The sequence below is a fragment of the Glycine max genome, chromosome 3 (genome assembly GCF_000004515.6).
Source record: "Glycine max cultivar Williams 82 chromosome 3, Glycine_max_v4.0, whole genome shotgun sequence".
Classification (NCBI taxonomy): domain Eukaryota; kingdom Viridiplantae; phylum Streptophyta; class Magnoliopsida; order Fabales; family Fabaceae; genus Glycine; species Glycine max.
In genome coordinates, this window is record NC_016090.4 from 35,847,050 (window position 1) to 35,856,884 (window position 9,835).

Consider the following 9,835-nt stretch of genomic DNA (forward strand, 5'->3'; position numbering starts at 1 on the left):
AGTCTTGTGATGGAGCGGTCTGCCAACTGGAATGTCATCCTTGTAACCGGATGGAGGGTAACAAAATTGTCAATTGGTTTGCTAAAGATGGAGCTTCTTCTAATGATGTTTTCAAACTTTGGGATGGGTGTCCAACTTAGCTTAGGCATTCTCTTTTAGCCGACTCCTTAGGGTTTTGTTATCGTAGGGATAACTAAGCATTTTTTGTTCTTGCTTGTTTGTTTCTTTTCTCATCCAAAAAAAATTAATTAACTTTCTTAATAAACATAAATTAATTAATGTCTTATAATAGGGACGTAAAAATATTATATTGAAAAATTAATATACTTTCTCCCGTCTTTATTATAAGGTCTAATTAACTAATTCACATAATTAAAAATTTAGTTAATTTAGCTAAAAATATTAAATTAATTTTTTTCATAACTATTCCTATAAACAAAACTAACAAACATTAATGAATTATGTTTTTTCATTATCATGTCATTCAAGAACTAATATTAATAAAAAATAGTTTTGTGAAAAAATAATTAATGCAAGAGAAATTATAAATTGGATCTTATAAAAAGAATTGAGTTATATTTTTTATCAATAAATATTAGTTGTTAATAGTTAATTTTTTGTTGATAGAGGAATTTTTGGAATCTTTCCTCATTTTTTCTCTTTTTATTACTCCATCAATCTTATAATTCTATCAAGTTCCATTTTTAAATTGAATCTTATAATAAAGACAAGAGTGAATATTTATTTTAGGATATTTTTTAAAAAAAATTAAACACTTATTTTGACACAAGAGAACAGTAATTAGGGGACAAAACGTGTAATAATTATAACTATTATAATTAAGTAAAAAAAAAAAAAAACGACAACTTTACGGTGTGATTGAAAACATCGCTGAATGAGAGGCAAGTAACCAACAATCCAGAAAAATTAAAGGTTCATTTAGACCTTCCCCTTCTCCAAGAAAACGCCCCTTAATTCCCAAGCCACGAATACAAACTCTTGACATCAGTCTCTCTTACCCTTTCCTTTTCTCTCTATATATACCAAATCCAACCAAACCACTTCCTCTAAGAAACAAAAACATAGATACTCACTCATCACATCAGGGTCTTCTCTTCTTAATTTTCTCACTGCTTTTTCCTCTTCTATGGCTGGCCTTCAACAATACAACTTCTTCCCCACCGATCTCTTGTACCCTCGTCCACAACCCCAACAAGCTTCTCCTAAACCCACCATGCTTCCCCTCCAAACCCCTAATGTTCAAGATCACACTCAGCACCAACAACCACCAAGGACCAATGCCACCCCTTCAACTTCTTCTGCCGTTGTTTATAGCCAAAAGGGTCATTCTATTGCTGCCGTTGACGACAACAACAAGGTCTCCAAATTCTCATCAGACCCTCTTTCTTGGTTGCTTTGGATGCCCGAAGATGAAGATGAAAATTGTTCGGACTCTTCTTGAATTGTCCTTCAATTCTCCTCTTCGAGAGAGTGGTCTAATGACTCTGGTGAGGTCGACTACATGGATCATACTCGACTACATGAATCATACTGTGCCGTTGGATTAAAGACCAAAGAATAAGATTAAATGATCATTTCATGTTTATAGGAGTTTGGACACTGAAAATTATTATTATTATTGAAGGGACTAATACCTCTTCTTTTTTATGCCCTTTCTTTACTCTTAAGCCTTTGATCAATTATCCTTTTTCACTTCTTTTTTTCATTGGTTTTCATGAACATTTGAGTTAGTTTACACTATAGAACCTGAATGGTCCTACTCATACGTACAAGATGAAAATCAATAAAATTGAAGCTTGTGTTATACTATGTTCTTTATTTCTCTGCCTCCTTTTTAAGTTTTCACCGTTTTTCAGTTCCCATCCGCCGAACGAAAATTCAAGGGTTTTTATCTTTGGACTTGGTGAATAATAGAATTGGGTTTTGCATAACGTGAGATTGTTCAATTCTATGCTTGCTTGGAAGTCTCAATTTTGTTTCATTACAATTTACATGTTTGTTTTTACGTAGACAAAAGAAAAAGGAAATCATACGAGCAACTCTAGAAAACTAGATTCAATGAATGTGTCGAAATCTGTTAGTCAACATATCATGTGGAATTAATATTAAAAAGATAAAAGTCAATTTTGGTTTGCTTCAACCATCTAGGTTCAAAAAATGTACAACACATCAAATCATAATATTCAACTCTTGCAACATTTGAATAGTGACCTATGAGAAAAGAAAACACAGAAAGAAAGAACAAAACAAAACAAAAATCAACATGTGGCAACATGCATGCCGAACCTGACGGCGTAAATCATACGCAGAGGGCCACTTCTGGAACAAAATGCGAATATACCACGAATATGCCTCCATGAGCTTAATAATTTGATTAATTTCTATACCTACATAGTAACTAATTAACGATGCGATGCACGTGTTACACTGTTACTTAAGCCTCAAACCAACCAATAATTATATTGTATGGTCCTTTTTGTTGTGTAAAACGAATTTGTAAAGGCTTTGCTCAGTGGGATTCTTTTCTTGCAAAAGAAATTAGCTTCCAAAAATATATAATATACCGCAATACTCCTATAAAGAATACGCTTCTTTGCTAAATAAAGAACATGGTTTACTAGAAGACAATATAATCTAGTTGGCTTATCAAAACTTAAAGTATGATTACATATAATATCAGAATTTAATTAAACTCATCTAATGCTAATAATTTTATACTATATAAAATAATTAAACTCATAGTATTACATAAATTTTATAATCTTTAGCCGACCAATAGGTCAATAGCTAATTAGAACCAGTTATATATACTAATTCTTAGAGAAAAGATTATCTTGAGTATGTAGGTTTGCTTGATCAGTATTAATATATTGATTATTGTTTCTAAAGTAGCTAGGAAGAAGAATTTTGCGGTTAAAAATCATCTTAACAAACTCAATCCAAATTAATCAATTGTCCAAAGTGTGATCCAAACATTGTTTGATCCTAAACCAAAAAGTAGAAACGAAAAATGAACGAGGACCATAAGTTTTGCTAAAAAATCTTGCATGCTTTTATCATATGATGGGGTCATGGGTTGTTAGAAAAATTAGCATTGCTAAGTACAAACCATTAGTAGTGTTCTACCTAACTAAACCAACTCGTGTAAAGTAGATCATGAGGTGAAAGGTGAACCTACCTTTCCAATTTCCATGGTGTCTGTCTACTTATCATGCATTAAAAAAGTCCAAATATTTTGCGTTCAAACGACGCAGGTTCAATTCTGGACCTCATCACCTGACATTTGTGCTGGAAATTGGAATATTCAAAGAGGTAATAACTATGATTGATTCTGTTTTAAAAAGAATGTATATTCTGTTGTTTTAATTACATATATATAAATTTGTACAAGAATCAAAACATTTTTTTAATATAAAGTATCTATTGTAAACGCAGTTAGCATGTGAGAACCCTCGTCTTTTTCAAAGAAACTGAGGCGACTCTTTGTTGTGTCTGAGAGACTATGACTCTTGAAAGGTTTCAAAAATTACTGTTGGTTTTCGATTTTATTAACTTTGTAGATTTAAATGTTAGTTATTATGAATTAAAACATGCTTATTACTGTACGTTAGATGATTTTAATTAATCTTAAAAAGTACTAAATAGTTTTAAAAAATAAAAATATTAAATACTTATATCTTTAATTGGTAAATTTATAAAGATTTTTTAACCTGTATCTTTTACAACACAGATCAACAAAACTCTTCAATTAAATCCAATTTTTATCCCCTATTTTCTAAAATCCATAATTTTGATCCCTTAGTTTAAAATAGAGATATTTAGTTCTTTTATTTTTTAAAATTCACAATTTTAGTTCTCTTATTTTAAAATAGAAACATTTAGGCTTTCACTTTTATAAAATTTGTGACTTTCATACTTGCGTCAAACTAAAATATTAACTATTAAGATATTAACATTAACTATATCATAGTTTAAACAAATAACTTTATATTATGTCACTATATTTTGGTCACATCAGACTAATTTTTTATCAAACAATACAATTTTTTTGAAAAGATCAAAATATTAAATTTTCATTACATAACTGAAAGACTAAATATTTTTATTTTAAAATAAAAAAATTAAAATTATAAATTTTTAAAAATATGATGACTAAATGTTTTTATTTTAAAATAGAGAGATCAAAATTATAAATTCTAAAAAATAAGAAGACCAAAATTACATTTAAACTTATTTTTTAATGTAGTTTTCAAATTTTCCTCTAATTATAAAGTGTGTTTTTTTCTTTTACTTCAAAAATATTTTTTTTCATCAATATTGAATTCTTGTATAGAATGAAAGAGTCAAAGGACTAGAGTGAATATTATGGTTGACTTTTGTTCTGCCAAACCCTTGAAATATAGTAGAGGAGATGGTTTGGAGATTACGAGATGGTGTAAGGCGGACTAAAGTGTTGGGGTTAGGAGGAATTTTGAAATTCTTTGTGTACTATGCATAATTTTGTTAAGTTTTTTTTTTTATTTCTAAAGCTCAATTTTATTTAATGGCTTTAAAAATGCAAGTAGAAACAAATATTTGAATAGAAAAGACTAATCTCTGTGTATATTAGTCCTAGGAGATTCACAGTACATAATGATTTACCTAAAAAAAAGTACATAATGATTGTCTATCGGAATTCATTTAATTCAAGTGCTTAAATGGTTGTCATGTAAGAAGTTAGTCCAAAAAGAAGATAACTTATCAATATAAACTTAAAAAATGAATAAATTTAAATGTTGTCTTTCAAAAAACTAAAAATTTATAGAAGATTATCTTCTCCTATATCAAAAAACACAAAAAAAAAGATAGTAGCAAACACTTATGAGAAACACTTCCGAGACAATTCCCGGATTGGTTTCCTACGAAACTTTCGCTGAAAGCATTGTATATAAATACTTTTAACACAATTTCACATCGATTATAAAACACCGATGTAGAAAAGTCAATTTTTACATCAATTTAAAAGCCATTGTTGAAAGTTTTCAAATTTCAATGTCAGTCATCTTAACATCGGTTAAAAACTATTGTTCAAAGACCTTTCAGAATAATCCTTGAAAGATTTTTTATAATAGTGAAGGGAGAGAGTACTTGGCTTTGAAAATAAGAGATGATAACGTGCTTTATATTATCAATACCGAGAAAGGAAGATAAGCAGTAGTACGATTTATCAAATCTTACGTGACTAGTTGATATATAAAAGGCATTACATGTAGTATTTAAGGCACCAATGTTCACAAAGTATGAAGGATATAGAACAAGAGAGCTTCAACATACTGTAACGTATACCTTCCAATTATTGTAATAGTGTGGTGTAATGGTTCCTGTAATTCTATTGGTAGTTAAATTCTTGGTAAGTAGTTAAGGACTAGATGTAGTCTTTGGGAGAAAAGGTGCAGCATTTCTCTTTTTTCCTTATATAGTTATTATATCTTTGGTTTTACAACTTAAAATTGCTTTAAGGAAAACTGATTTCAAGCTTAGATGAAGCATTCATCTGTTAACAATGTGTGTTTCAAAAAATATTTGAAAAAAATAAATACAATTCACACTCTGAAATACAAAGATACGCACGTCTTACAAATGAACCCAAACACGCTATACATTTCCTTCTAACCTTTCCTAGAGAAATGAAAATCTGAAACTTGCAACTTTGAGCTAGAAATTTACAATCTGCTAGCTACAATTGCCTGTAAATAAGTAGCTACTCGAGGTTGAATTTTTCGCCACTGGTTGTGTAGAATTTGACAATTAGTTTCCAAAATCAAATCCACGAGACAAAGATGTGCTGCCATTTATATTGACAAAATGTAATTTTATTAATACCACTACACTTGACCACCATTTATATTGACAAAATGTAATTTTATTAATATCATTAGACTTGACAACCAAGCAGGTGGATTAACTGATATGAAGTTATTTAATTCTAAGATTGTTTCAGTATAACCAATCAAAGATCTTCAGTCTGAGTTCTAAGTATACAGTTATGCTAAATACTATTACATAGAGAAAAGATTTTGTTGTTTATAGTCATCTTATCTGACTCAAATAAAATTGTCTCTACGACAAAAAAGAAAATCACTAAACTTGGCTCAAGTGTGACAAAGTCTAGCAGAAGGGTTACTCAAGAAATGAGTTGCCAGATGTATATAGAAACACCCGCCGAAGCCTCAAAAACTACTAGTGTTTTAACACTCGTAATGCTGCTACTTGTTCCCTACACTGACACACGACCAAATCCTTTGAGTGCCACTTTCATCAATCTTGTGAAAATGAATGCAAAGCTCACGAACATCACTGTACAAGAATTATAATAAGTCCAAATAATCACATGCATTAGATCATCTGCATGTGCTGCCATTTCAATGTAATTTCAATTACTTTTTAAAACTGTTTTAATAACAAATCGTTGTGATTACAATCACAACATTGAGTTTGCAGAGTAGGATTGTAATTGCTGTCGCATAAATCACATTTGTCTCTAATTTTACTAATCACAACAATAATCGCGATTACAATCACAATTTACAACTATGTTTAATTTGTTTTATTAAAACCAAAAAATAAAAATTTTCATTCCAGTGAATTTTTAATTGAACTTTTACCATGTCGAAAATTAAAAGGAGCCAAAACTCACTAATGCATCATTTGACTAAAAAAAAAGAAGGAAACATGGGTGAAAACTACATTGAGTTCAAAACAAGAAGCAAAAGGACATATAGAAAAGTTTCCCTGTGTACAGAACGAGCATTGTATGTTTCGTCTTGCGGAACAGCTTATACTTCATAATTTTGCTTAGCCTCTTCGACGTAACTGAATACACGAAACTAGCATATATTATTATTTATGTCTGTGATTAATTAGTCTTTCTTAAAAGAAAGTCTTTCACAAAATAGTTTCTAAATAGTTTTTTTATCAGTAAGAATGAAGACAAATAACAAGATTCTCAATAACTCACCTATCACGCATCTTATTCAACCAACTAAATTAGACCTCATTGGTAGCTTCTAAGCATATACTAATGCAAACTTTGAACATACTAATAATATTTAAATTTTCATAACGAGAGGACACATATTTGCATTGTGTGTCTTCCTTGTGCCTTGTTTAACAATTTCTAGGGAGGAATTTGACTACAAGTTCAATGCCAGAACAGAAGTGTTCTGTCTTATTCCCTAAGGATTATGAAAGCACACAAAGACAAAAAAGATTAAATTAAGGTACTTAATTTCAATCTGGTGGGTACATATATAAATACATGGAGTGGTGGTAGCAACTAGCAAGGGCATTAAGAGACTTAATAGGTAAAATTTAAAGTTTCAGGGGCATTTTGGTCCTCCTCTTTTTGTCTTCCAGTTGTTGTAGCAAGGGCAAACTTGCTTGTTGCCAAAAGTTCCAGGAGGCACACACAAGCACTTGGCACAGCACTTTTGGCAGAAGAATAGGCACGGTTTCTTGTATTGTGTGTTTGAGCATCTAGCGGTGCAACGTGGCCCACATTCTGCAGTTTTGTGCATTAATTCAACAAACAAATAGCACAAAAGAAAAGAAAAGGAAGAAGTGCTGCAAATTTATATAAGTTGTGAATGTGTGATGGAAGCTATTATTAGTATTACCTTGTGGTTTAAGACTGCCTTCGGTGATGCCATGCTGCAACTGAGGAAAACAAACATGAAGTTAACAAAACAAGGAATTGACAAACTCGTTGGAACAGAATTCAACATGTGGGGCAACAGCAGCACATGTAATTGGTGTTTTAAAGTTTAAGGGTATAATTGTGATGGAAATCAAATTAATGTGTAGAAGACAAATTGGTGTTTTTAATTTGATGAGAGACTAAATTACAATTATCAAAAATTGGATTTATAAATAAGAGACCATGGTCCGAGATTGGATGTCATAAAGAAGTTTGTTCTCCCCTAGAACATTCAATAAACTTCAGACATCGACAATTTGGAAGACAAACTTTTTAATTATATGATACAGTAATTAATTCGTAATGTACTTCCATTTTAAAAAGAAAATCTACATACTTTTGATAATTTGACATAAAAAAATACTTTATTTGATAATGTTTATCATGTTTGATATCTCCCAATTTCTAACAAAACTGACAAAGTTTGCATCTAAGAAGAAATGAAATTGTAATGTATGCTAGAAATTCTCACATTGTACCAATATATATATATATATATATATATATATATATATATATATATATATAAACTCACATTGGGAACATGGGACTTGGTGGTGTTTGTGTGAGGCAGCGGAGCTGGAGCGCTGGACAGGGTGTGGGTGGTGTTCTTGTGAGGCTGCGGAGCTGGAGCCTCCACGGTGGACACAACAATCTCAGCCTGAAAGCATAATCATAATTATCAGGGTATATATGTTACCCAAATATAATTAACATTGTTTATAATGTCAAAAACAATACAAAAAAAAAAGTTGTTTATACACTGTAAATAAATCATGTACTATGATTCACACAAATGCATCCAAGCCAACGTTATGAAGAATAGAAAAGGCAAGCCGAGGAAACGCAATGATAACAAAACAAAACAATAAACAAAGGAGTTAAGGAAGTTGCACTATTTTATTTATTAACAAAACTTATAGTTAATGCACATTCAATTCCATTCCCTAAACATGATAATTTTCTACATTTTGTTGCCAATGCTGGTCAAAATAAACCAAATTAACAAACTAAATTCAAGCATGGCATGGGGTTCCACGCTAACTTCAACGTGAAACAACAAAGTGATCTATTGTGAACAAAAAGAATAAAAGAATTTCAAGTGGAAGCAACAATGCAGAACTTAGAAGAAGTAACAGAGTAAAACTACTAAAGCTGAGGTTGGAGTTATCAGAAATTGAGAAAGAGAAACCAATGATTTGTTTTGGCTTACATCGTTTTCCACAAGAAGAAGCAGCATTTGAACAATGCAAAGTACAACAATGCTTAGTTTTCTCGCCATTGCTCAAAAATGGACCTCAGACAAAGAGAAAAGAAGAAACAGAGAGAAGTTATCTCAAGTGTGGTCTTCAGGAACTGCTGGCAGATGAGATTTCAGGATATTTTATAGATGTAATGTGGCTCTAGCCTCTATGTAGTTATGTTAGCTATTGTTTTCCCAAAAGGACAATTACAGACTCTACTTAGACAAAGACAATTACAAGCACATCTTTCCCTACACTTTCCACGCCATACGTTTTGCTATAAGAATTATTTGAGTTACCATATATATGTATGAGTTATGATTTCCAAATTTTTTAATGTGGTGGATGACGTTGAGAAAATCTTAGTTGTCTTAAATTTACTCTCTAACGTGATGGGAAAATGTGGCAGGACACAGTGACACGGTGGTTTTGGCGTGGTGGAAAAGCTTAGTGTGACACAGTAATACATATGTATGTATGAGTTATGATTTTCCGGTTTTTAATGTAGTGCATGTTTAGAAACGTGGTGAATCACATTGAAAAAATCATAGTGGCCTTAAAGTTAATCTCTAGCGTGGTGGAAAAAATGTGATGGGACACACCAATATCATGGTTTTGGTATGGTGGAAAAACGTAGTGAGACACACTTACACATATACGTATGAGTTATAATTTCTCGGATTTTAATGTAGTGTGTTTGGAAATGTGGTGGATCATGTTGAAATCTTAAGATTACTCTCTAATATGGTGAAAAAAACGTGATAATACACACTAACACAACAGTTTTGGCATGGCGGTGGGAAACACTAACACATAGATATGTGTGAGTTATGAT

At 31.2% G+C, this 9,835-nt stretch overlaps 2 protein-coding genes across 2 annotated transcripts; one reads left to right on the forward strand and one right to left on the reverse strand.

Moving 5' to 3' along the window:
- The first annotated feature begins 998 nt into the window (after window positions 1-998).
- LOC100793368 (uncharacterized) lies at window positions 999-1,825 on the forward strand. The gene has a single exon (XM_003521107.5). The coding sequence runs from the start codon at window positions 1,148-1,150 to the stop codon at window positions 1,460-1,462; it is 315 nt and encodes a 104-aa protein (XP_003521155.1). The 5' UTR covers window positions 999-1,147; the 3' UTR covers window positions 1,463-1,825.
- A 5,236-nt stretch (window positions 1,826-7,061) lies between these two features.
- GASA3 (gibberellin-regulated protein 3) lies at window positions 7,062-9,114 on the reverse strand. Its single transcript, NM_001248099.2, has 4 exons — window positions 8,970-9,114; window positions 8,292-8,417; window positions 7,677-7,716; window positions 7,062-7,561 (listed from the first exon to the last, which is right to left on the reverse strand). Exons 1-4 carry the CDS (start codon window positions 9,036-9,038, stop codon window positions 7,380-7,382), a joined length of 417 nt encoding a protein of 138 aa, NP_001235028.2. The 5' UTR covers window positions 9,039-9,114; the 3' UTR covers window positions 7,062-7,379.
- Window positions 9,115-9,835: the final 721 nt, after the last annotated feature.

Excerpts from the sequence above, each read along its gene's own strand:
- LOC100793368 (XM_003521107.5), top strand. The coding sequence starts at position 1,148 with ATGGCTGGCCTTCAACAATACAACTTCTTCCCCACCGATCTCTTGTAC.
- GASA3 (NM_001248099.2), bottom strand. The coding sequence starts at position 9,038 with ATGGCGAGAAAACTAAGCATTGTTGTACTTTGCATTGTTCAAATGCTG. Across the intron at positions 7,717-8,291 it reads CCAAGTCCCATGTTCCCAAT|TTGCAGCATGGCATCACCGA; the intron begins GTGAGTTTATAT and ends TGTTTTCCTCAG. Across the intron at positions 7,562-7,676 it reads AGGCAGTCTTAAACCACAAG|AATGTGGGCCACGTTGCACC; the intron begins GTAATACTAATA and ends ACAAAACTGCAG.